Source organism: Natator depressus, chromosome 7 (assembly GCF_965152275.1).
Source record: "Natator depressus isolate rNatDep1 chromosome 7, rNatDep2.hap1, whole genome shotgun sequence".
Classification (NCBI taxonomy): domain Eukaryota; kingdom Metazoa; phylum Chordata; order Testudines; family Cheloniidae; genus Natator; species Natator depressus.
The window spans coordinates 120,187,385-120,215,291 of record NC_134240.1 but is presented as its reverse complement, the minus strand read 5'-3'; the positions used below and the strand labels follow the sequence as shown (position 1 = coordinate 120,215,291).

Sequence of the window (27,907 nt, the reverse complement as noted above, 5' to 3'; positions counted from 1 at the left end):
GGATCAGTCCTACTTTGAGCAGGGGGTTGGACTAGATGACCTCCTGAGGTCCCTTCCACCCCTGATATTCTGTGAAGAGGGGCAGGCCTGTATCTTCCTGGTTGGGCCTTACCCATAGTCCAGACCCTTTCCTGTGCATTGCTTTGTCCCAGAAGCTGTGAACTGGCTTCCTCCCTGCAGACAGTGTCCCCTTCACTCACCCCCTGCTTGACTGTCAGCATCCCCTTTTAAGCAGGTCCTCCATTTGGACGGGGCCATCTTGGCCCAGTACTGCTCCATCACTCCCTTAGTCTTTGTGTGGGGTCTGTAAACCCCATCACAGATTGCTGTTCCATAACTCTCCACTAAAAGGTTTCCCGCTTTTTCGTCTGAGGCGACGGATACAGCCACTGTGAGATGGACCTATGGTCGGATCCAGTGTGGCAATTCCTGTGCTGGAAGGCAAACACTTTAATCGGGGGGCGGGGAGAGTTTTCCACTTCCCCTGCAGTGAGGAGTACATCATGCAGTGGATAACTAGCTATATTTTATGATGCCAATTGAGATTTAGCCAGTCAGCAAACTGAATCTGCCTTGAGTCTGCAAGTGCCCGAACTTTCCTTCATGGCAGTTGTTCCTTGAATCTAGTTGAAGCTGCTAAAGCAAATGAGGGAGGAGAGTGTCTTGTGCACCTGAACTGTTGCTCCTGTCCATCCGCTTACCGTGTTGGGGCCGTAGTGCATAGACCAAATTGTTATAACCATATTGTGGAACCTTACTAAACCTTGGTCTTCGCTGGGCTCGTGCACAGTTTGGTCCCCCCTACACTGGCAAGATCCAAGTATGTAGTAATGTTCTCAGTGCACAGCACAGAGAAAGGTATAGATAGATGGGACCAGCAGGGCTCATATAGACGACAGCTTAAAGGGCTGCATGGTAGTTCTTCTGCACAAGCCCAGGCTTGTTTTATAGCTCCAGCTAGCTTAAAGGAACAGCCTCGTGTCCCCATATCTTACCCAGCCAATTGGCACTTGGTACGTTTGCACCTGTTGCATTGTGTTTAGTCCATTTGTTCTTGCTCTAGATCGTTGGGGTTTGCACTGAGGAGCTGCATGCAGCACAGCAGTGGAACGGACAGGGGATCTTGGAGCTGCTGCGGACTGTGCCTGTGTAAGTACAGCACCCCCACCTGACTTCTGAAGCAAGTGCTCATAAATGCTTATCACCCCAAGCAGCTTGGCAGAAGTGGTGCCTAACAGGAGGCAATGCTGTCCCTTGTTTTTTATTTGTAACTTGCAGATTGTTTGTTTAAACGTGCTTTGTGGGAGGTGGGAGCTCAGTGCAACTCTTCTCTTATGTGCAGAGACTGAGATGGCTATTAATGCATATGAGAATCCACTTGTTCAGAATAGAGTAGAATGAGATATTCAACTTTTAATTTCCTTCCTCTTACGCCTGTGGCATTTTCTCATTAGCTCTTCCTAAAAGAACCAGGTGCTAAGCCAGAATAATTTACTGAGGTGACCTTTTAAGACAGCTCAAAATAAACGAGGGAAGGAGCCTAGTTTGCTAGAGTACTGGGAAAGTTTGGACAGCATCTCTAGAATTGACCTATTGAGTCCGATCAGCTGGGCTAATTCACACGAGGAATGGTACTTATTTTCCTAGTAAGACTGGTTTTGTGTAATTTTCCCTCTTGCAAAAAACAAAATCAGTGTTGGGCAAAGAAGGATGTGGTTTTAAAAGTTGTCTGATATAAGAATTAGCAGCAGATCACTGTTAAACTATTTGCTTGCTGGTATACACATCACCAGACATTTTATTCAAATGTTTTTCTCGTATCTTTAAAGGCGAGGAGGGTGTTGCGGTGCAGTAATAGATCAAACGGTTTTATATTAAATGTTTTCGCATGCACACACCAGGGCTCCATTAAACTCCTCGACAAAGCCCCAGCAACGTACTTTATTTTCTGAAGTCCAGCCTAGATTTGTGGGACAGTCCAGAATTAGGCGGATATCTGTTTCAGTTTCATTCTGAACCCTTCCTCTCAGCACAGGTGCAGACAGTCCTTGAGGATGCCCCAGGGAGGAAAACTTTAGCATGGATGCAAGCCTTTTTCCTATGGCCCCAAGACACTGAAACAGTGTCTGACCCTGACTGCTCAAAGTCTGTGTGGAGCTGTTTCATTCTCCTTGTTAAATACTCAAAAAGACAAAACAAAGAGTTTCAGAGTAGAAGCCATGTTAGAAAAGAGTGCAATTCTTTGACCAGCTCTACTAGAATGGGCATTTCTTTCAAATATATCTCCAAGGGTAGGGCAAAAACCAAGAAATACACATGTTTTGAAGCCAAAAGCTGCCTTGATTTTAGTTACTGCAGATGCAATTCCTGATTATCCCAATTTTCAGGGATTGCAGTGAATAGAATCTTTGCAGTTAACAACTGTCAATCCCAAAGTGATAAGATAAACCAGTGATCACCAATACATATCAGAAAATATGAAATACTAATTGTTGCCATTTTAACATCTAGTGTATAAGGAAAGTGTAGGGTGAACATCTAAGGCAAGAAGAAATGTTTGATTGCCATAACTTATTCAATGAGCAAATGAGCTTTTGCATCAATTTGAGTAAATCAGTTCAAAAATACAGCTCTAAACTGACGTAGACCATCTATGCTGCTTGTGACCCAATGTGAAAATTCAGGATGCCTCTTTTTGCAATAAACTGTCTCCCATCACCTCTGCTAAGAGAGGTGTTGAGCCTTTCGATCCTCAGTGCTAACAAATGCTAAGGCTGCTCTGAACCATTTATGTGCACCGTGGATACTAACCAGGCAAAATGTAGGAACATTGGCCATGGTAGAAAGCTAGTTTTGATACTGAATGTGACTCTGCTGATCTAGAACTGGATTGACAAAGGTATTTAGTCACCTAAGGATTCAAATAGGCACCTAAATATTTTTGTCAGTCTGGGCACTGATCTTGTTAAATTTAGCCTCTGTGTAAACACTGAAATTTTACTTGGTTACAGTGCCTAGCAAGGCTAAAACTTAATTCAGTCTTGCAATGTAAATGGGCTCAAACCATATTAACTGTCTTCCTGAGCTGTGCAGCAGCTGTGAACTTTGGAAAACTTCAGCAGGATTCAGGAATAGGAGAGAGTCTCCAATTCAAGGCTGAGCAGTGTTGAGCACAACCATGCAGTAACCAGGTCATGCAGTGTAATGAACTTTCATTATGTAATCGTGGATTTAAAGGATCACTGGGCACTCTGGGTCTTACAAGCAGCCCATATGGAGGGTGGGGCTTCTAGCTGGTTTTTAAAAGACAAACCCTCCATTACCTGTTTCGTCCAGGCACCTGTCCTGATTTAGCACCATAACGGGGGGGGGGGGGGGGAGCTCCTGGTGAGGGTGAGTAACTTTGGTTCACTGCCTTTCTTTCTTTGTAGAGCTGGAGGCCCATGGCTGATAACAGATATGCGAAGAGGAGAGACCATATTTGAGATTGATCCGCATCTGCAAGTATGTCTTTAGTTAGTAAATGTGTCCGCCCTTTTGCTGGTAAATGTGTCCGCCCTTTTGTTGGAAGTCCCTCCGATTTTCTGTGAAGTTGAACTACTCGTTCAAGTGGATCTTCCCACAGCACTTCTTAGTTAGGGATAATTCCTGTGTCCTCATTAACGTTCCCTCTCAGGAAAAGTAGTTCTTATGATCAATTGTTGCCAGGCACAGAATTGAATATATCTGTGTAGTGTTGCTGTGCATTGTTGAACTGCTGCATTCCACCCGAGAGATGGCTGCATTTCAGCCATGAATGAATCGATTCCTTTAAGTGTTGCTGTAAAATGCTCTAGGACAGTGTTTCTCAATCTTTTTGATACCAGGGACCGGCTTTCTACCTTCCTAAAGTGTATCAGGGAGATCTCAGGGACCAGTGCTGCTCCACAGGCCGGTTGTTGAGAAACACTGCTTTAGGATCCTTAAAGATAAAAGGTGCTACAGTTGTTGATGAAGGGCCAAATCCTGAAGTCCTTACTCAGTTTGTCCAAGTACTGTCTTGGTAAAAAATTCTCCCACCTTACAGGATTCTGATTAAGTTGTCAGCTCAGGAAAGAGAGAGGGTGTTATTGTAGACAGCTCAGTGTCATTGTAGACAGCTCCTCTACTCAATGTGCAGCTTTTTTGGGAGGGGGGAGCAAACAAGATGTTAGGATACCTAAGGAAAAGTGTGGAAAATATTACAATGCCTTGATGTGAATCAATGGTGTGGACTTGTCTGGTATAGTGTAGACAGTACTGTCATCCCATCTCAGAAAGGGTATTGCAGAACTAGAAAGATTCAAAGAAAGGTAATCATAGAATATCAGGTTGAAAGGGACCTCAGGAGGTCATCTAGTCCAACCCCCTTCTCAAAGCAGGACCCCCAATCCCCAATTTTTGCCCCAGATCCCTAAATGGCCCCCTCAAGGATTGAACTCACAACGCTGGGTTTAGCAGGCCAATGCTCAACCTACTGAGCTATCCCTCCTACCCCCCAAGTGAAATAAGACTGATCAAGGGTGTGGAGAAACTCGTATGCGAAGAAATTGAAAAATTGGGGATTTTTATCTTAGTAAGGGGATGAATAAGAGGGGATAGAAGTATATAATCCACACAGTATAGAGAACATGGATCAGGAACTTCTTATCTCTCAGTTTTGTAACACAAGAACAAGGGGACATTCCATTAAATTTCAGTGTAAGAAATTCAAAACCAATCAAAGAAACTCTCGCACATATGATTGGTTGTGGAACTCATTGCTGCAGGAAGTGATTGAGGTGCATTGAGGAATTTAGTAAGATTCAAAACAAAATTGGACATGGATTTCATGCATTCTTAAAACTACAATACCCACCTGGGGAAGTGAAGAAACAGATTGACAGAGCAAGAGAGGTACCCAGAAAGTCACCTACTACAGGACAGGCCCAACAAGGAAAATAACAGAACACCACTGGCCATCACGTACAGCCCCCAGCTAAAACCTCTCCAGCGCATCATCAACAATCTATAACCTATCCTGGAAAACGATCCCCCACTCTCACAGGCCTTGGGAGGCAGGCCAGTCCTCACTTAGACAGCCCCCCAACCTGAAGCAAACACTCACCAGCAACTACATACCACACCACAAAAACACTAACCCAGGAACCAATCCCTGTAACAAACCCCGTTGCCTTCTCGATCCCCATATCTACTCTAGCGACACCATCATAGGAATCAGCCACACCAGCCACACCATCATTGGCTCATTCACCTTTACATCTACTAATGTGATATATGCCATCATGTGCCAGCAATGCCCCTCTGCCATGTACATTGGCCAAACTGGACAGTCTCTACGTAAAAGGATAAATGGACACAAATCAGACATCAGGAATGGTAACATACAAAAGCTAGTAGGAGAACACTTCAATCGCCCTGGATATTAAATAACAGATTTAAAAGTAGCCATTCTTCAACAAAAAAAACCTTCAAAAACAGACTTCAAAGAGAAACTGTGGAGTTACAATTCATTTGCAAATTTAACACCATTAATTTGGGCTTGAATAGGGACTAGGAGTGGCTGGCTCACTACAAAAGCAATTTTCCCTCTCTTGGTATTGACACCTCCTCATCAGTTATTGGGAGTGGACCACATCCGCCACTTTTAAGATAACTCCCTTCTCTGCATATGCCAATATATATATTTATGCCTGAATCTGCAATTTTCACTCCATGCATCTGAAAAAGTGGGTGTTTTACCCACAAAAGCTTATGCCCAAATAAATCTGTTAGTCTTTAAGGTGCCAACAGACTTCTCATTGTTTTTGTGGATACAGACTAACTCAGCTACCCCTCTGATACATGGATTTCAAGGAAGTTGTTATAAAACAAAATTTGGAAGGGTTAAACCTCAGGCTTCAGGGTTTAAGTCAATCTAACTACTAGAGATCAGGAAGAGACCCTGATGCACCTTCGTCTGAAGCATCTGGTACTGGCCACTGTCAGAGACATGATACTGGACTAGCTGGGCCATAGATCCGATTCAAATGAGCAGTTCTGTGTTTCTCTGACATCAGTAAGAATTTTGCCTTCAAAAAGAATTCAAGATTTGGCCCAATACAACAGGTTTTACACTGGCTATTCCATTTGTCTTATGGTCCATACATCTGTGTCTAATTGTCCTATGTAACTATTCAATATCTTTAATGTGAAAGCTTGTATATTAAAGCCAAATTCTATTCATTTTCTCGCCAGGGGCACATACATTTAAAATCCTAATCAAAATCGGACATAAACATAGTTCCATAAATCCAACAAACTTGTGGTTTTTGGTGCTCAGATTCGACAGTGGTGGGCACTAATACAAAACCTTGAAAGATACATAGTCTCCTACCATGGAAATGCAAGGCTGAAGCATAGATGTTTAACAGTGAAAGCAACACTACACAGAAGCTTATGGCAGATTGTAAAGAATCCTTTTTCATTAGAATCTATAGAGAATAAAGGCAGGATGAAATGAACCAAACAGGAATCAGGCCAAGGCATAAATTAACACCCCTACTCTTACGAGAAATGGAATGGGATGTTGAATGAGCCCAAGTGGACTTCAGCTTTACATTTTATATAGTCCACAGCACTCATCACGGTTAACCCCAAACTGGAGTGTTGGTTCAGTATTAACTTGATAGGGTGAGGGGTAGAATGCCACTTTACTAAGTCACTAACTCCCCTTCTTCCAGCACCCTTTTATCCTGGCCTCCCATGAAGTGCTGATCAGGGCTGACAAGATCTGAAAAGGTCACAGCCTGAGTTCTACCTCAGTATTGTTTTTGTTCTTCCACTCCAGCTAGCAAGATTTGATTACTACTTTTAAAAGTTTGTCTGCCATATTTTGTTTCTACCTCTCTGTGCATTCCACAGGGTTCCCTCCCCACTCTGAACTCTGGGGTACAGATGTGGGAACCCGCATGAAAGACCCCCAAGCTTATTTCTACCAGCTTAGGTTAAAACTTCCCCAAGGCACAAATCCTTTCCTTGTCCTTGGACTATATTGCTGGCACCACCAAGTGATTTCGACAAAAATCCTGGAGAAAGGGCCACTTGGAGTCCCTGTTTCCCCAAAATATTCCCCCAAGCTCCTTCACCCCCTTTTCTGGGGAGGCTTGAGAATAATATACTAACCAACTGGTTACAGAGTGAGCACAGACCAAACCCCTGGGTTTTTAGGGCACTGAAAATCAATCAGGTTCTTAAAAGAAGAATTTTATTTGTGCTAGACTATTCTTTGCACAATGGTGCCCCCTAGTGCCCACATGTTTGTTCATAGAGGTTCTAAGTAAAAGTGTGTGTTTGGGGTTGGGAACCAAACTCCCCGACATGCAAGTCAGCCATGACAAATTGAGGCTCTGACTGTGCTTTCCCTGATCTGTTTACATCCTTGATCTATTTGGGTATAAACAGTCCACGTCCTCTGCTTCTCCTGCCCCTGTCCCATCCAGGTGCATACAGAAGCAGATGAATGTATGTTTCCTGCTGTGCATCAGACCAGAGGTTCTGCAGACGGCTGCACAGGGATAAGCAGCTGCTGCTGTGTTGTGTACCACGCCCGGCCAATGCTTAATGTGTGGCACGAGGACACATACAGAGAGTGGTGGGCCTCGGAGAGCTGCATGCTCAGAATGGGGGTGTGGAGGCTGAAGCTGTACTGTGTGGTGACAGTGATTGGAAATGTTTCTCAGGAAAAAACATTCCCACTTCCCTGAGAGCTGGTAATGCCCAGCTTCCCAGTAACTAGTGAGGGGTCTAGCGTGTGTTTAGATTGCATGGTCTTGTGTGGGAGGGGGAGGTTTGTCTTTAGCACAGTGGTTCCCAACCTCTTCCAGATGTCAGTCAGATTCAGGACTCACATAATTTGTCAGACCTCTCTGTTTGTTAGCAAAGCGCTTTGCCAGTGCACCCAGATGTGAGCCCCTCTCTGAGGCTAAAGATAACTTATTTATACAGCTAAGCCAAAGCCAATTTAACATGAGACAAAAGGAAGCAGAAACTGAGAAATATACATACATATCTTATTTGCATACTAACGTTTACCAATCTCCTAGCTCAGTAGGAGCTCTAAGTTAATTAGTTTGAGGACCCATTGTCTCAAACGCCTTAATGTTTCTCTTCCTGACAACTATATTTCAACAAACCCTTCAAGTAGCATTTCTTTAATGAATTATAATTTCAATATAATTCATTCTACTTTCACACAGACAACTGTCTGTTAGCCAGCCTTGGGACCAAATGCGGCCCGGGCATAAGCAGACATGCTTCCTGTTTGAAGTCAATGAGAATTGTGCTCAATTAAACCGGGGCTGAACTTGGCCCTAAGATGACAGCTATATACTCAGCAGTGTTGGTTGCCTCTGGCTGAGCTGTGTGGATCTTGAACTGCTCTGAATCCATCTCACAATCACAAGAGCAGTCCACACTGCTTTGTAGGTTACAGCATATGCAGGTGAGTGTGGGTGACAGAGGTACATCAGGGATTAGCAGAGATGCTTCTTGTTATGGGAGTTGCAAAATGCGAAGTGCTCCCAAGACTCCCATGGAAGTCAATGGGAGTTGAGTACGCTAAGCACCTAGCAGGATTGAGCTTTAAGGTAGAGATAAGGAGTCGTCCTTGCTGATACTGGAGTGTGTATGTACCACTTGGAGAACCGTTCTTTCACTGAATGACTGAAGTTGCTTCACAGTTTGCTGGGCTTCTCGCTCATATTGACACATCCTTGAGGTACGCGCTGCAGCAGAGACGTTGGTAGCACCACTGAAGGACGCTAGCAAGGGAAGGGCGAACCTGACTTGATTCAGTGCTGAGAAATTTGCACTGGTTTAGTGGAACCCTTAGAGATGGCATCAGTTTTGCCTATAAATAGAATGACCTCCACCCTCTTGAGCTGGCTCCTAGCCCTGATCCTTGTGTCACCAGTCCAGAGCATGCAAGGACCTCACAACATAAGCAAGAATTTTGGTAATTGCAGACATTAAACTTGAGGTACCTCTGAAGGTGAGGATGGGGTACATAGGTAATGCAATGTAAAACTGGACAGAAACGCTGGTGGTTGATGTTTTACTTTAGCTTGGAGTCAGCCTTTTAAACCACTGCAATGGCAGAGGCTTGCACTGACAATCGGGAAACTCTGAGGATACAAATACTGCATGTAAGTTTCCATTAAAATCTGATGACTCAAAAACAAAGTTCAGAACATCTAAAATCCAAGCATGCTTGTGTCAATACATTGAAGCAAGAACTCTATTTAAAACGTCGCTGGAGCAGACAAAACTGTCACTTTTACTATGTACAAATTGAAACCAGGAAGAAAGCTCCACACTTGCATTCAAATGCATACAGTGAATAGAAGCTGAGTTCATCTCTGTATTTCAACCTTAAAGTGGTTTAGTTTAACAGCATCCCCTAGTGGTGAAAGCTGGAAATCCAGACTAAAAATAGTTCCTTCACTAGGTAGGCCTACACTTAAATTTTTGGCTGCAGCTCAAAGTCTGAACGTTGCTAGCAACAAATGTGTGTGTCCTGGAAAACTTTTGGTGTCTAAGAAGGTACAGTAGTATTAGTCAGCACTTATTATCTGACATCCAAAAAGTCAGGTGTGGACATACTCACCAGAGTAGTCTGTGTGCTGGGAAATTCTAACTCCAGAGGTGCAGGGCATTCATGTGTTTGTAATTAAAGGGCGTGTTATGCAAAACCTCAGAGAACATTGCACAAAAAGTAATTGCTCATTGCTACATTCATTGAGTTTATCTGTAGTTTGTAACATTGATACAAGGTTAAGAATTGAATGAAGAGTGGAAGTAATCTGGTCATTTTGCAGAGAGATAGTATATCCACTCTTATTGTGCTTTGGGTCTTCTAGAAGCCTGTCAGAGGTCATAGCTTTAGTCACCCAGGAGCTGATTTGGAAGGAAACTGTTTTGCACTCAGCTGGTAACGGGTGAACTGCAAGACTGTGCTGCTAACCCCTGCTTAGATCCAAACCACACCCAAAAAAGTCATGGCTCTTTGGATCTTTTCAAGCAGGAGAGAGTCGATAAAGGGATTGAGACAGATGGCTCGAACCTGAGTGGAGTGAGCGCCAAATGTGCCTGGGATGATCTGAGCCGGCCCCCAGAGGACGACGAAGATAGTAGAAGCATTTGCATTGGAACGCAGCCACGACGGCTGTCTGGGAAAGGTAAGAGTCAGTTGTGTGCGTCGTGTCCCCCCTCCCCGACATTCCCCATGTACTTGAAGCATTTGGTTTGCATAGCCTTAGGACTATTCTCCTGTAGAGCTTGAAAGTTCACATGAATGTTGTGCCCAATCTTCGGGTACATTGCAAACCCCAACCCTGCTCAACGTCAACCTCTTCAGAGAAGGAGGGAATTTATTGTTTCAGGTGACTGAGTTTTTAGCTTTGTTTTGGGGTTAATTCCAATCTGAAACTCCAGAGTAAAACTCAGGAAGCAAAGCCATGTGACGTGAAACCAGAAAGGTTCATCAGACACCTCTGCAAAATAGTCATGTTTCCCGCTTGGCTCTAATTCTAATATAACGTTTTCAAGTATTAGCTATCAACTTGGACTGACGTTGCTTGTCGCAACAATAACTCAAATGGTACCTGTAAATAAGGGGCTCTGGAGAACAGGCTGAGAACATTTGGCGGATCCTCCTTATAGTGAGGTGGCATTTTGGGTTACACATGGGGTAGATGTGGTGCACACGTGTGTGTAATTTAAGTCCTGTTTAAATGAGATCTTTCAAATCCATATAGATTTATTACAGTAAAATGTGTGGAGGTCTCATTTATAGGAGGAGTTGAAAGCATTAAAATTAAAAGAAAGTAATGATGGTTTCTGTAGACATAATCAATTAATATTTTTCTTGTCTTCCTTTTTTTAACTGAAAAATGCAGTCTTGGGGGTATGTAAGTCATAGTACATAAGACACCAATTCCCCCTGTCTCCCCAGTCTCCCAAATGAAAAATCTGGGACATCTATACAAAGTCATATTTATGTTATGCCCTTCAGATGATTCTGAAATGCTTTATGTAGAGTATTTCACTCTAACTTTTCACAAAAGTAGGGGGAGCTTCTTAGGAAAGCTTGCATGCAAATTTCCTGTAATGTATTTGTCTATCAGACATTATTGAAAAAATGTAAAGGTTAAGGACTGCACTGAATGTGTATTTGAAGCTAAATGTGAAAATTAAGTTTCAGGCTGAACTTTTGCCCCGTGTAAAATTCAGTTCAGTTCGTTTCTTTCTTGGAGCCCACTTACGAGTGTGTTTAAATTAACTGACAGGCTTGCAAAGCCAAATGTAGAAGTTTAGGGAGTCGTCTTTAATTAATCTGATAGAGATAAACTTCCATTGTCACCTGGTTTGGAAAATTCTTAGCATCTAAGAGTTAGATGTGTCTTGAATTCAGGCGATGCTGGGAGAACTTTTTCTCTATGAAAAGGGGTGGATGAGATACCTAATTGCTTAACGTTGCCCCCTCTGGATGACTTCTTACCAAAGGCTCCATTCTTCCTTGCTGGAAGGTTGGATATACATTGGGGGCACCAAAATGGAAGAATTGAAACTGACTGCAGTGAAATCACTTCATAAGCCTGAGGTGTCATGGAGAGCACCTCTTTCTGCACCCAGGCAAAGGGGGTGAGCGCAGTCAAATACCTTTTATAGAAACAGACACCAAAAGAAGCTGGCTTCCTCGGGTTCTCGTTAGAAGGTGTTTTGGAGGGGGTGTGTGTGTGTGTGCGTGTGTGTGTGTGCGCGCGCACACGCGCGCGCACTAAATCATGTTCAAACAAACTCTCTTTGCAGATACAGAGCAAATCAGGGAGACTCTGCGGAGAGGGCTTGAGATTAACAGCAAACCTGTTCTACCTCCAATAAACACACAAAGACAGAATGGGTTGAACTATGATCGAGCACCGTAAGTAGGATCCCGTGCTCTTCAGATGTGGGGAAAGGGGAGAGTAGAAGAGTTGAGAGTGAAAACAAGATTATGGCTTGGTGGGACCATTACATCGGGAGTAGGGGAAAGGGTAACAGTGGGTACTTGCTGTCTAGAAACGCAGAGGGAGACTAATTTTTCAGGGTGGTTTAATGCCATAGTAAGTAAAGAGAGATCCTGTACTGTGGGATAGTGTTCCAAAAGAAGCCCCTTAGCTTGAGTTGTTTGAAGTTGGACTGGAAAAAGCACTGGAGAATGTATTGTAGGGAACAAAGCTGCAGTATCATCCAGAGAGTTAGCTGGACTAGATAACACTGTAGATCTTTTTCCTATGTAACTTCTGAGTTGGTCAGTGCATAGCAAATGGCCTACTTGCTCAGACATCTGCAGCCCGTGCATTTTTGCCTTTTGGGGGCTTCCCCACTCACTGAACCTGAGACCTCGTTTTCAGTTACCATTGGTACCGTTTGCCCTGAGAGAGAGCAGTGGAGGAAGACTGTTTAGCAACACTGTCATGCCTAGGAGCACCACAGTTTACCTACCTTGAATGGTTGTATCTGGAGGGTCTCACTATCTTCTCTCCACCCCCTCACCCCCACTTCAGCCTTGGTGCCTTTGTCCAAAGAGTAGAGGTCAGCGTGAAATCTTCCTTTTTCCATAGTGTCAGAAATGCTGACTATCCTTCAAACTGCTCCTTTCCCTTCACCTCCCACTGTTCGCTGCCATTCCTGTGCTATTTCATTCTTAACTGAAGCATCATAGCCAAGGTAATATCATTCTTAATACTTCATTCTAGTCCTCTCGTCCTTTTTCCTGTTTCTTCCTCTCTGTTCCCTGTTTGACTGATCGAATCTTTTTGGGTCACAGGGTCTCTGTGAAGCACTGTGCTAATTCATGATGCTATATAAATATTAAGTAACATGAAATACATGTGGCGTGGCTGTTTTTTAAAAAGGCACTTGAGATTTTTCATCATTTAAAAAGTCATTCTTAGATTCAGTATAACAATACTATGGGGCCAGATTCTGACATCTTTATTTATATTGAGTAACATCTTGCTCCGTGAAGAGTGGTCCCATGGAAATTTAATTATTATATTTTTACTACTTTGTGGGATAAGATGCTATTTGGCGATCACATCTGCTCCTTGGAAGGTTGAAATTTACCAAAAATCTTCCCCCGTGATGCATGTATGCTCATCTGTTATAGGAGTGCTCCTGAGCATTGTGCTACTGGTGTGGAACTAAATAGGCAGTACAACTCCTATGCTGACAACTTTTCAGGGACAGCAAAACATTTGAGGTCATTGTCAGTTTGAGAAAGTGTCTGACATACAAGCACTAATGTTGAACGGCAGCTATAATTCAGACAAGACAGGCATTCAGGGATCAGATAAACAGGGCTCTACTGAAGACAGAGCAGTGAAGCATTGGAGGGGGACTTCAGCAAGGGTGAGAGGTGGAACACCTGCATAAATATTGACATGTTTTTTTAACCGCTCAAGGCAAGGAGGAAGGTGAATCAAATATGGAACCTCCTGACCTTGACAGTGCCCACTGTAATGAATATATCTCTTTTCCTTATCTTATCAGTAATTCCCTGAAGCTAAAAGATAGGGAATGACTGCTTCCCAGTATTCGCTTGCTGAAAGATCAATAAGTTGTTTTGCTCAGTCTATAGTTACCACTTTGGAAACAGATAGCTATCCCCTGTTTCTCCACAATAGTGGATCTCATTAAGGGAAGACGCTTCTAGAATGCTGTGTCTTTTTCCTGGAGTCACTTTGATGATAGCTAGCACCCTCAGTGCTAAAAGAGCTCCTCCCTCCCCTCCCCCGCACATCAAACAGCCGTATGCTCCCCCCATGTCTTCCGTTCTTGCTGTCACCTTAGATGTTGGTTTATAAAGAGGAGCTTTACACTTCATGCTGCTGCTGTTTTCCCACCAAATCACTACGTGTGTGGAAGAAAGTATAGTGAAATCTCAACTAAGCCTTCTCTATCCTGGGAAAATGACTCGTGTTGGAAAATATATTAATACATTTTAACTAGCACAATGGTAAATCTCATTTAAGACATGGGGCAGTTGTGTTTATTGTTGTGCTAGTTAAAATGTATTCGTTAACACATTTTCCCAGTATAGACAAGGCTAAAGAAACCAAGCTGATTAGGCAACTTCCTGCCCTAAGAGACCATCACAGGGTATCCTTGCCCTCTGAGCAGTGTTAGATCAGATGGTGGGAAGAGCTTCAGCACCATTGATACTAAAAGTGCTACAACTGGTAGCAGTTCCATTTTTTTGCATGTGTAGACAAAATCAAATATCCAGTCTTTATGCAAGTATCTTAGGTGACAGCAAGGTTGAAAGACAGGGTGCATGGTTCTCTGCAGACTTCCTGTGTGACCTTGGGCAGGTCACTCAGGGTATGTCTTTACAGCAACTAGACACCTGTGTCCATGCCAGCTGCCTTGGGCTTGTGGGGCTCAGGCTCCGAGGCTGTTTCATTGCTGTGTAGACTTCCGGGCTTGGGCTGGAGCAGGGCCTCTAGGACCCTGCAGGGTGCGAGAGCCTGTGCTCAAAGTCTGCACAGCAATGAAACAGCACTACAGCCAGAGCCCCGCAAGCCCGAGTCAGCTGGTCTGGGCCAGCTGCAGGTTTTTCTTTGCTGTGTAGACATACCCTTAGCCTCTCTGTGCCTCAGTTTCCATATCTGTAGAATGGGGGTAGTAGCTCTGCCCTCCTTCACAAGGGTGCTGTGAGGACAGATATATTGAATATTGTGAGGCTCCTCGGAAACTACACTGATAGGACTAGTGTGTGATCATACACTGCACTGTTTACACCAGAACATAAAACATCAAATTGTGGCTTTTTTGAAAGCCATGTGAATAAGTCTGATGCTTTAGGGGGCTCTTCAGGAATGTGACAGAAGTATTCTCTCAGCCAGGGCAAAGTGTATCTCATCCACTTTGCATGTTGAAGTCCACAGAATTTAAGGCCATAACATTTGCACCTAGCTGACAGTAAAATATTAAAATCTGAGACACAGGCAAACTCAAATAGCCTTATTCAGTAAAGTGTGTGCTGTTTGTTCCAAAGGCTTGCAGTTGCTGACCACTGTCTTTGCTTCCTACTCCTCCTTACAATAATGCGTCCGTGTTTAAATCAGCAAAACATTCTAGTTTTCTAATAGTTCTATGCATAAACCTGTGTGGAGGGGATGCAGACTTGGGTGTAATTTGCTAGCCCCGCATCATTACAACTGAAGCACTTGTATTCTAAGACCGATATTTCTTCTTCAAATGCTTGCTCATGTCCATTCCACATTAGGTGTGTGTGCTCACCACATGCACCGGTGCCGGAAGTTTTCCCTCCGCAGTATCCGTAGGGGACCGGCTCTGGCGCCCACATGGCGCAGTATAAGGGGCGCCGCCGGCTCCCCGCACCCTCAGTCCCTTCTTGCCACCAGCGACGGTGCTGGAACTTCTGCTGCTTCGGCTAGTGTTGTTTCGTGCTCAGTTCTTGTGAACTGTGAAAACCTATAATAGAGTTGTATGTAGTTAGTAGTTCTTAGTTACCCTTAGTAGTAGTTTCCAACTCTTCATTAGTCCTGAATGGGAATCAGCCAGGGGATGGGGCATGCCCCAGTCCCCAGGCTTTAAGCCCTGTGATCACTGCAAATGGCCTATGCCCACCAATGAGCCACATACCACCTGCCTAAGGTGCTCAGGCGAAGGGTACATAAGTGACAAGTGCTGTATCTGCAAGTCCTTCAAACCTAGGATGAAGAGGAGCACGATATCCATCTGAAAGCGCTCCTGATGAAATCGGCACTCTCTGGCACCATAGCAGTGGTCTGACTCCGCACCGAGCAGTGCTCCGACGGCACCGGTCCCCCTCCACGGCTCCGGTGAAGAAGCCGAAAAAGACTGTGCAGGGAAGATCCCCTACCTCCTGTAAGGGAAAGGAGAGGGCTGGGGGCGAGCCATGACCTGTGCCGGGCAGCTCAATGCCCCCATTGGGATCTCGGGCCCCAGCTCAAGTCGAGCGGTGCAGCCTATCCCATACTTCACCTGCAACCCCAGATAGTGGTGCGGGCCCAGGCCAGCTTCAGTTGCCGTTGATGTCTGAAGCCCTTCAAGTGGCTCAGGAGATCCTGACCCTCCCCATGCCACCCACGCCGGCTCCAGTGGTACCCCAGTCTTGAGGAAAACCCGTGTTGGGACCTATACGTGTGTCCCCACCTCAGCGGCACCGTTCCCCATCGAGAGGGACGTCCCGCCAGCACTCGCCCGCCCGAAGCCGTCCTGCCTCAGGACTGGAGAGGCAGGCCCAGTGGAGCCCTCTTTGGTCCCCGCGCTGGGGGCACTGCTCGAGGGACTTGAGGCATACCTCACTGGTGGAATGGCGCAGACCCTCTGAGGCACACGCCATCCAGCAAGAACTCTGGGATCGACCCCGACTGTCTCCAAGGGCCTGGTACCGATCTCGGGACCAATCAGACACCAGAGACCGCTGATCGCCAGGCCGTCATCGCCCATCTCCAAGAAGGAGATCGCCCTACTCAGGACAAGAAGGAGATCGCCCTACAACCAACTCGTAGTAGCTCCCGGTCCCATTCGACATCCCGGTACTGATCGAGTAGCATGAGGCATGGATCGCCCGGTGTCTGATGCAGATCTACCGAACGCCGTCAGTCCATGAGAGCCTGACCAAGACAGTCTCGCTTGGACAGGTCAGCTTTGGGTCACAGCGACCGGCACTGGTGGGACAAGAGCCACCGCTCAGCCCGATCCTGGTCACCCGGTACTGATTGCTTTGCTGGTAGCTCCTGCTTGGAGCAAGGTTCTCTGAGTGCAGGACAAGCCCTGGTACCGGCAGTGCTGTCTACATTATCGGCACCAAAACATATCCCATGACCCCAAGCACAATGGCTGGTGCCATGGTACCCGTGAAACCCCTGGGGGTTCACCCAACCTTTCCAGGCTGCCAGATCGGTGTCTGGAGCCTCAGAGAGGCCAGTGGCCTTGGTATCCCGTCACCCTCTGGTGCTTGAGGCTTCAGGGAGTAAGACCCCGCAGGTCCAGGAGGACCCAGGGGAGAAGGCTGTTGGACCACCAATGGACATGGAGGTTCCCGCGGCACTGGCATCATCCTCGTCATCACCGGATGAGGCTATCACAGGGCCTCCTCACCCAGTTCCTCAGGATGACGCCAAGGCGCACCAGGAACCTTTTAAGAGGGTCGCTTCTAACCTGGGGCTCCAGGCAGAGGAATTGGAAGAGCCCTCAGACTCTCTGATGTTTTGTGGTGTTTGGCTCCCGCCAGGGTGGCTCTACCCCTTCATGAAGGGGTTTCCGAGATCTCTAATGCCCTGTGGCAGACCCCCTCTTCCCTGGCCCCTATCTCTAAAAGGGCTGAACAAAAGTACTTCGTGCCGAACAAAAGGCATGAGTACCTATATTCCCACCCAGCCCCCAATTCCCTTGTGGTCGAGGGGGTTAACCACAAGGAGAGGTAGGGACAACCCGGGGCCACCCCCAAAAATAGACTTGAGGAGGCTGGATCTTTTCAGATGTAAAGTTTATTTGTCTTTCAGCCTTCAGCTGAGAGTAGCCAACCACGAAGCCCTCCTTGGCTGATATGATTTCAATATGTGGCAAGCCAATGCCAAGTTCAAAGGGTTGCTGCCCGGGACTTCCAAGGAGTTCTGGGCGATCCTCGGTGAAGGCACGACTGCGGCCAGGGCGGCCCTCCAGGCAGCGTCTGCTGCTGCTGCCTGCACCATGGCTTTCGCTATCTCCACGCGGCGATCCTCCTGTCTGCTCCTCTCTGGGTTGTCCACCAAGGCCCAGCAGTCTATGCAGAGGACCTGTTTGCTACCAGACAGAACAGGAAATGTCACTGGTTTTGTTCTCGACTGGGTCTGAGCAAGGACTCCCTCTCCGATGTCTTCCTCCTATCGTGGTCAGGGAGCCTGATGTACGCATTCCCTCTGATTCCACTCATCAGCAGGGCCCTGGCAAAGATCAAGAGAGACACGGCACAGGTTATCATGATCACCCTGGCATGGCCTCACCAGCACTGGTTCAGCATGCCCATGAGCTTGTCAGCAGCCCCTACCTGGCCCCTACCCAACTGACCAGACCTGCTTTCTCAGGACCACGGTCGGCTCTTACACCCCAACCTCGGGTTCTTCCACCTCTCAGCATGGATACTGTGTGGCTGAACTCAGAGGAGTGGACCTGTTCGGAAGGAGTCCAACAGGTCCTCAGGGAAAGTAGGAAGCCCTCGACTAGACTGACTTACCTGGCCAAGTGGATGAGGTTTTCCTACTGTGTCTCCGAATGGAGCATCTCTCCCTCGCATTCCTCCATACAGGCTGTCCTGGACTACCTGCTCCATTTGAGAAACCAGGGCCTGGCACACTCTTCCATTAGAGTGCATCTTGCGGCCATCTCTGCTTTTCACCCACTGATCCAAGGACAGATGCTGTTCTCCCATGACGTGATGGTCAGATTCTTGAGAGGGCTAAGGAGACTCTTCCCACAGGTACAGGCTCCCATCCCACAGTGGGATCTTAGCTTGGTCCTCTCTAGGCTCACTGGCCCACCCTTTGAGCCGCTGGGTTCCTGCTCCCTTTCCCATCTGTCATGGAAGGCCGCGTTCCTGGTGGCGGTGATGTCAGTGAGACAGGTCTCGGAAATTAAAGCCTTGACCTCCGAACTGCCATACAGAAAGATATGGTTCAGTTGCAGTCCCACCCAGACTTCCAGCCAAGGGTGGTCTCCACCTTCCACATGAACCAAGACATCTTCCTCCTGGTGTTCTGTCCCAAACCACACAAGACCAGTGAAGAGAGGCATCTTTATGCCCTGGACATCCAGAGAGCCTTGGCTTTTTACTTAGAATGTACCAAGCCTTTCAGAAAATCAACTCTTCATCGCTACAGCAGATAGGATGAAGGGCCTCCTGGTGTCCTCGCAGAGGATTTCCAATTGGATCACCTCGTGCATAAGGGCCTGTTACGACCTGCCGGGGGTTCCGCTGCCACCAATTGTCAGAGCCCACTCGAGAAGAGCACGCTATCTTTCAGGTGTCCTCGGCGGCCTTCCTGGCGCACATCCCCATCCAGCACATCTGTAGAGCCGCAACGTGGTCCTCTGTTCTCACATTTATCGCTCATTATGCCATCACTCAGCAGGCCAGGGACGACGCTGGGTTCGGCAGAGCTGTGTTGCAATCTACACGTCCGTGAACTCCTACCCCCATCTAGGGGTACTGCTTTGGAGTCACCTAATACGGAATGGACCTGAGCAAGCACTCTATGAAAAGACAAGTTACCTTTTCCGTAACTGGTGTTCTTTGAGATGTGTTGCTCATGTCCATTCCATGACCTGCCCTCCTTCCCCGCTGTCGGAGTTTCTGGCAAGAAGGGACTGAGTGTGGGGGGAGCCAGCAGTGCCCCTTATACTGCACCATGCAGGGGCCTCTCCAGGGGGTGCCAGAGCCGGTCCCCTATGGATACTGCTGGGGGAAAAACTTCCAGCACTGGTGCATGCGGCAAGTGCACACACACACACGCGCGCACACACACACACCCCTAATATGGAATGGACATGAGCAACACATCTCGAAGAACACCAGTTACAGAAAAGGTAACTCTCTTTTCAGTTGCTGAGAGGGCTCGATCCTGCAGTTTGCTCAGCACTCCGGCCCCAGTCCAGCACAGCATGTGCTTAATTGTAAGAATGTGAGTAATTCCACTGATTTTAATACCAGTTCAGTTTGTCCCAAAGTCCTAAGAAAAGTTCCTTCAGAGAAAATTTGGTTTTGGTCTAAACTCTTCAGGGCAGCTGTAGCACGAGTCACAAGATTGGACTTTCTTTTGTAGTTATTACTGTAGACAGTTCAGTTCCTCTTCTCCTAAAGATATGACTGAAAACACTCCTGAGGTTTAAAAGTGCATTGGACAATTGTTTCTCAAAATGACTGTTCGTTCCATTCATAAACACCTATTAGTCAGTTCATAGAAATTAAATAAAAACATGTCTAGTAATCTTTGGAAATGATTTGTCATTTGGACCAGGATAACATAATACTCTGCTTCACTGCTTGGGAAAAATGGGGCTTATATGCATAAATATACTCATTAGTGACAGGTTTCAGAGTAGCTGCCGTGTTAGTCTGTATCCGTAAAAAGAAAAGGAGTACTTGTGCCGCAAGTACTCCTTTTCTTTATACTCATTAGTGTGCATTATTTGCTGGTTCGGACCTGCAGCATGGTGGGTGCTTTCTAGACAGACAAGAAGGGATGCTTCCCGCTCCATGAAGCTCGCAGACTAAGTTGCAAGGAATCTGTGCAGGAGCCAGATACTGCTCCGACTCCTGGTGTAGAAGATCAGTGGCACTCAGAGTCAAGCTTTGTTCTCTATGTAATTTCTTAGCATAATAGATCCTGGGCAGAGACCTTAACAGCCCCGGCAATTAATCCTCACAACACCGCTGTGAGGTAGGTAAGTGTTCTCTCCACTTTACAGATGAGGAAATAGAGGATAACTAACTTGCCCAAGGCCAGAAGTTCTAAGCAGAGCCAGAATTGGAACCTGGGAGTTGTTAATTCTTAGCTCCCTTCCTGAATCCTCTAGGTCACTCTCCCTCTGTGAGGGTGTAACAGGGTCAGCTACTCGCCGCTTGGCAGCACCTTCTCGTGGCTTGTCTGGGGAATTAGCTCGCTGCTGTCCAGGCCCTGTCCAGTGGTCACTCAGCCCCTTGCCTTAATCACTCGTTCTGTGGCTCCTCTCCTAAGCCACAATTGTTTTCCCCTTCTGAGGTCTCACCAGAGTCACTCTTCATACATTGTTTTTGTGGATACAGACTAACATGGCTACCCCCTGATACTTGTCCCCATGCAAGGCACTAAATTTAGCCATATGGAGTGGAAATCCATCAACCTCAACAAAAAACTCGCACAGATTCAGACAGACATCATCTTCCTCTCCAAGTGCAAACAGATGGACATAATACCAAATGGACTGAAGGTAAAAAATCCATTGCAATTGACATACTACACTGACTATGGTGAGAGACTGTGCCACACACTCTCAAAGAAACTGAGACACCACCTGATCAGCATCCTGTACAGCAGACAGGAGACGATCAAGAATGAGTTGTCAAACCTGGAGACTCTCATACAAAACCAACCTTCCACACAAACTTCCACGTGGCTGGACTTTACTAAAACGAGACAAGCCATTTACAACACACACTTCACTTCTCTACAGAGTTAAAAGGATAGTAAACTATCTAAACTCCTACATGCCACAGGGGGCTACAACAGTGGTACCCTCAACTCACCTAACAATATTGTTAATCTATCCAACCACACATTTAGCCTGGCAGAAGAGTCTGTCCTATCTCGGGGACTCTCTTTCTACCCCACAACCCTCAAGAACATGATACAGTTCTGCGGTGATCTGGAAGCCTACTTTCATCATCTCTGACTGAAGGAATATTTTCAGCACACCACTGAACAGTGTGCACTGACCCAGAGGAACCCTCCTGCCAACACTACAAGAAGAAGAATTCTGCATGGACTCCTCCTGACAGTCGAAATGACAGCCTGGACTTCTACAGAGTGCTTCCGCAGATGTGCACAGGCTGAAATAGTGAACAAACCACATCACTTGCCCCATAACCTCACCGTACAGAACACAATGCCATCCACAGTCTCAGAAACAACTGTGACATCATAATCAAAGGGGCTGACAAAGGAGGTGCTGTAGCCATAATGAACAGGTCAGATTATGAACAGGAGGCTGCCAGGCAACTCTCCAACACCACATTCTACACGCCACTATCCTCTGACCCCACTGAGGAGTACCAAAAGAAACTACACCAGCTGCTCAAGAAACACCCTGCTACAGCACGGGAACAAATCTACATGGACACACCCCCAGAGCCCCGACCAGGGGTATTCTATCTGCTACCCAAGATCCATAAACCAGGAAACCCTGGACGCCCCATCATCTCAGGCATCGGCACTCTTACAGCAGGATTATCTGGCTATTTGGACTCTCCTCAGATCCTATGCTACCAGCACTCCTAGCTATCTTCGAGACACCACCGCCTTTCTGAGGAAACTACAATGCATTGGTGATCTTTCTGAAAACACCATCCTGGCCACCATGGATATAGAAGTCCAGTATTCCACATGAGGATGGACTACAAGCTGTCAAGAACAGTATCCCTGATGAAGCCACGGCACACCTGGTGGCTGAGCTTTGTGACTTTGTCCTCACCCACAACCATTTCAGATTTGGGGACAACTTATACCTTCAAGTCAGCGGCACTGCTATGGGTACCCGCATGGCCCCACAGTATGCCAACATTTTTATGGCTGACTTAGAACAACGCTTCCTCAGCTTTCGTCCCCTAGCGCCCCTCCTCTATTTGCGCTACATTGATGACATCTTCATCATATGGACCCACGGGAAGGAGGCCCTTGAAGAATTCTACCTAGATTACAACAGTTTCCACCCCACCATCAACCTCAGCCCGGACCAGTCCACACAAGAGATCCGCTTCCTGGACACTACAGTGCAAATAAGTGATAGTCACATAAACACCACCCCATACCGGAAACCTACTGACCGCTATACTTACCTACATGCCTCCAGCTTCCATCCAGGACACATCACATGATCCATTGTCTACAGCGAAGCCCTAAGATAGAACCGAATTTGCTCCAATCCCTCAGACAGAGACAAACACCTACAAGATCTTTATCAAGCATTCTTAAAACTACAATACCCACCTGGGGAAGTGAGGAAACAGATTGACAGAGCGAGACGGGTACCCTGAAATCACCTACTACAGGACAGGCCTAACAAGGAAAATAACAGAACACCACTGGCCATCACGTACAGCCCCAGCTAAAACCTCTCCAGCACATCATCAATGATCTAGGACCTATCCTGGAAAACGATCCCTCACTCTCCCAGACCTTGGGAGGCAGGCCAGTCCTTGCTTACAGACAGCCCCCCAACCTGAAGCAAATACTCACCAGCAACTACACACCACACCACACAAACACTAACCCAGGGACCAATCCCTGTAGCAAACCTCATTGCCTACTCTGTCCCCATATCTACTCTAGCAACACCATCAGAGGACCCAACCACATCAGCCACACCATCAGAGGCTCATTCACCTGCACGTCTACTAATGTGATATATGCCAGCAATGCCCCTCTGCCATGTACATTGGCTAAACCGGACAGTCCCTATGTAAAAGAATAAATGGACACAAATCAGACATCAGGAATGGTAACATACAAAAGCCAGTAGGAGAACACTTCAATCTTCCTGGACATCCTATAACAGATTTAAAAGTAGCTATACTTGAACAAAAAAACTTCAGAAACAGACTTCAAAGAGAAATAGCAAAATTCATTTGCAAATTTAACACCATTAATTTGGGCTGGAATAGGGACTGGGAGTGGCTGGCTCATTACAAAAGCAGCTTTGCCTCTCCTGGAATTGACACCTCCTCATCTATTATTGGGAGTGGACTACATCCACCCTGATCGAATCGGCCCTGTCAACACTGGTTTTCCACTTGTTAGGTAGCTCCCTTCTCTTCATGTGTCAGTATATAATGTCTGCATCTGTAATTTTCACTCCATGCATCTGAAGAAGTGGGGTTTTTACCCACGGAAGCTTATGCTCAAATAAATCTGTTAGTCTTTAAGGTGCCACTGGACTCTTCATACAGTCTCAAGCAGTCTCCCTGTCCCCTGCGCTGCCTGCGCCATTCCCACAGGCCTCCCTCTACCCCAGGTTCCAGACCCTTGAACCGGCAGTTCAGGTCTAATCTCCTAGCCCTTTCTGCTCCTTCCCTGGACTGCTTCCTACCCTTCCAGCAACGCCCCCATATATCAGGGAGTGTGTCTGCAGGGTTTCTCACTGCAACCCTCTGTTGCCAGCTCCCTGGCTTGATAGAAGCCCACATCTGTTTCTGCCCAGATGAGCTTCAGTCCCGATTAAGCCTCGTTGCATCCTAGCTCCCCTCCAGGTGCAACCTACAGCTAATTGGCCTCTCTTGCCTCTATTAATCCCTGCAGGGCTAGTGTGGGGTGAACATCTCATCGCAGAGGGCAATAGTATTTGTAAACACTATATCAATAAAATGGTTCAAGTCATCAACTAAGGGATAGCATATAAATCTACAGCTAGTGAAGTGTACGAACTAAGGTTAAAATTACTAATGGCTACAACTCACTATGCCAGTGCCTTTCACCCAATTCCACATTGATCTGACCCATTTCTCAACAAAGGCTGAGCAACTGAGTGAGGTCTCCTGTTACTGAGACTGAATTACTTTGGCAAAATACTAAGGAGTAGTATGGTGAGTCAATATTGTATTGGGTTTAGCTCTCTTCATCCAGAGACCTTAAATAGCCTAAAGAATTAGAGCAGCAGTACTCGCTGCAGCAGGAAAAGTACTCTGCTCATGTATCTTTGACTTTGAAAAACTGTTTGTTTGTACATTCACTTACTCATCATTAAATTGTCGTTCTCAGTAGTTAAAGTGAATTAACGAGCTCTGTCTCAGGTATAGACAGAGGTATAGGTATCCTCACATTCCACGGACCCAGACAGATCTGGTTCATGGAATGACTAACCATGTCTGCCCACCCACCAAGCAGGATCTGTCCATTTCTGGATCTCCTAACCCAGGACTGGGGTAAAATCAAACATCCCAGCCTGGGCTCACTCCACCTCGGGGCCTGGTGTTTGGATGGGCATCAGAACCAGAACACTCATGTTCTAGCCCCATTCAGGAAACCTTAACCAAATTATAAAGGATTCTACTAGAATCTGCTACCCAGCCAAATAGAGATGCTTTTTGGTCTGAGCACGACTCCATCAACATTTTCCAGATTCTCCAGGCATTCTGGTTGTCCTAGACTGTCTCCTGTCCCTGAAGGCTTCAGGTCTTGCTCTTATTACTGCTAGGTGTACCCATAGCAAACTTAGTGCCTTCCTTCCTCCGGTGGAAGGACATTCCATCTTTATCCACCTAATTTTTGTATGGTTTATGAAAGGCTTGATTGCGACCTTCCTGCCAGTCCTTATATCTATGCCTCAATCGGTCCTTACCCTTGTTCTGTCAACACTCATAGGTCCACCTTTCGAACATATGGTGACATGCGCCATGGCCCAAGTGTCCATGAAGGTTGCATTCTTAGTGGCCATCACTTCATCCAGGAGGGTCAGTGAGCTAGGAGCCCTCATGGCGGACCCACTGAATACAGTGTTCCACAAAGAGAAAGTTTTCTCTTCGTTTACACCCCCAATTTCTCCCCAGGATGGTTTGACTTCCACATCAATCAAATTATACATCCCTGTGTTTTTTCCTGAAACCCCATGCTTCCTTCAAAGACAAGAGGCTTCACTCCCCTGACGTCTGGCACCCTAGCATTCTACCTGCAAAGAACCAATCCCGTTAGGAAATCTGAGACTTTGTATTGCATTAGCAGAAAGGTCAGGTGGGCAAGCCATATCCTCCCAGAGGATTTCTAAATGGGTTTCAGGATGCATCTTATAGAGCTAGAAAATAGCAAGAATCCCTCCCGCTGCATGAGCACACGCTTTCTCTATGGTATCCCTATCTGACATCCCACCGCAGGACATTTTCAGGGCAGCAACTTGGAGTTCTGTCCACACGTTCGCTACACACTACACTAGTTCATGCATTGGCTGTGGATGCAGTGGTAGGAATGGCAGTATTGTAAGCATCTTTTACTGCCATCTTCCTCACACCCCCTTCCAGTCTGAACACAACTTGCCAATCCAATCACCCATGTGTGGAATACACTTAGGGGCCAGCACTCCAAGAAGTGGAGGTTACTTCCTGTAACTGGAGGTTCTTTGAGATGTCATCCCTATCTGAATTCCACTATCTGCCCTCCATCCCCTATATTTCCTATCCTGTTGGATTTGCGGTGATTGAAGGAACTGGAGAGGTGTTGACCCACACTGCCTCTTATAGCCTCAGTCGGGAGCACAAGGGGAGCTATTGGGCATGTGCATGTCCACGGACACTGCTTTGAAGAATTTCTGGACTTGGGTACATGGCATGCATGCGTACCCAGGTGTGGAATACAGGTAGGGACCAAACAGCTTTAAGAACCTCCAGTTACAGCAAGTAACCTGCACTTTCTTTTAACCAGCATGACCTTTTTCCTTGATTGAGGCTTTTTGGGCTTCTTGAACAATTCCCAATTACCATTCTCATTTTTCTGATTTAAATTGTCCCTCCAGCTGATTGTTTTCAGCTTTGTGGAATATTTACAGCACCAAGTGTGTGTACTGGTCTGGACTCTGTTCTGTTTGCACGTTATAAATGTGATCAAGTCATAATTGTTTGTACCTAAGCTACCATTAATGTTTTAGTGCTGTGATCAGTTCCTCTTTGACTGTCAAGATGAGATCTAATACAGAATTCCCTCATGTTGACTGGAACACTTTTTGAGTTAAGAAATTGTCATCTCTGATATTTAGGCACTCTAAGGATGTTTTAGTACTGGCAGCGTGAGTCCTCTAGCACCGTGGTCTCCAAACTTTTTGGCTCACGCAGACCCAGGATGAAGACGGGAAGATCAGCCGCAGGTGTGCCGCCGACAGAAGAAGACGGGAAGACCAGCCGCAGGCGTGCCGCTGGAGGGGAACACCAGCTGTGGACGTGCAGAGCTGCCGCCGAAGGAAAAAAACGGCGGAGTGCCGTATGGCGGCGCTCCTGCTGCCGTGCACCCCCTGGGATCGTGGACCCCCTGGGGTGTGTGCACCCCAGTTTGGAGACCACTGCTCTAGCATGTCACTCACATTGAAGTCCTCCATGATCACACAGCTTATTTTCTCAATCTACTACTCTTACTTAAGCCAACTCCTACCAATTTCAGTGGGAGTCTTGCCTGAGTAACGAATGCAGCGCAGACCAGAAGCAGGTGCATTTTGGGGTGTTAATACATTTCAGGGGTATCACCAGGGATAGGCCCGCAGATTGAGTGACTAGTCAGCAACAGAGTATAGCAAGCACCTGGAAATGCACTGTCTGTTGTATTATATTGCTGTCACCGATAGAATAGCTTGTTCTTCTATAGCTCACTCCATCTGAGAATCAAAAAGTGCTTGACAAGTATTAAGGGGTTAATCCTTATGACATCCCTATGTGGGAAGCACTGTCTCAGTTTTACAGATGGGGAAACTGAGGCATAGAGAAGTTGTTTGCTCAGGATCCCTCAGGGAGTCAGTGGCAGAGCCAGGAATACAACTCAGATCTCCTGATTCCAGTCCAGTTTTAGCTATAAGGAGAATCCCTCAGTGCATTAACAGTATTATCATACAACTTTCAAAATGGATTTGGGGGTTGGGGTGGCTTGTTGCTGCTTGTACTGCATTCAGTTGATGTCCTCAGGGCCCCACGATGCTAGGAACTGTGCAAAGCCATAGTAAGGCAGTCCCTGCCCTGAAGAGCTTAGTCTAAGTAGACAAGACATACAAAGGGTTGGAGGGGCACTGGAAGCCCAGAGCTGAGAGGACATGCACAAGGTCATAATGTAGGTCAGTGATAGAGCCACGAATGAATCCAGAGTCCCAGGTCAGCACCCTATCCACTAGGTATTGCTGTTCCACAAAGAAAGTCCCCTTACCCCAACCAGACCTATAAAATAGCTATTGGGACAGCTTGAGAAGAGGTTGCTATAACATGACTTGCTTCATAAAGAAGGCACATCCAAACTTGTGCAACCAATGATTGCTCTGGCAATTTTCTGGGAGCCCGAAGGGCGGCTGCTAATTGGCATAAATTGAAGCAGATTGCAGTCACTCTCGCCTTTTAATA

At 46.4% G+C, this 27,907-nt stretch overlaps 1 protein-coding gene across 2 annotated transcripts in view; it reads left to right on the top strand.

Moving 5' to 3' along the window:
* SUFU (SUFU negative regulator of hedgehog signaling) overlaps nucleotides 1-27,907 on the top strand; it is a 118,089-nt gene that overhangs the window by 58,580 nt on the left and 31,602 nt on the right. Inside the window, exons 5-8 of one of the 2 annotated variants that reach the window (XM_074959462.1) lie at nucleotides 1,064-1,149; nucleotides 3,432-3,504; nucleotides 10,082-10,235; nucleotides 11,869-11,980. In XM_074959462.1, coding sequence (XP_074815563.1) covers nucleotides 1,064-1,149; nucleotides 3,432-3,504; nucleotides 10,082-10,235; nucleotides 11,869-11,980 — 425 coding nt within the window. Of the gene's footprint in view, nucleotides 1-1,063; nucleotides 1,150-3,431; nucleotides 3,505-10,078; nucleotides 10,236-11,868; nucleotides 11,981-27,907 lie in introns of both variants that reach the window. The other variant, XM_074959461.1, reaches the window with a different exon arrangement.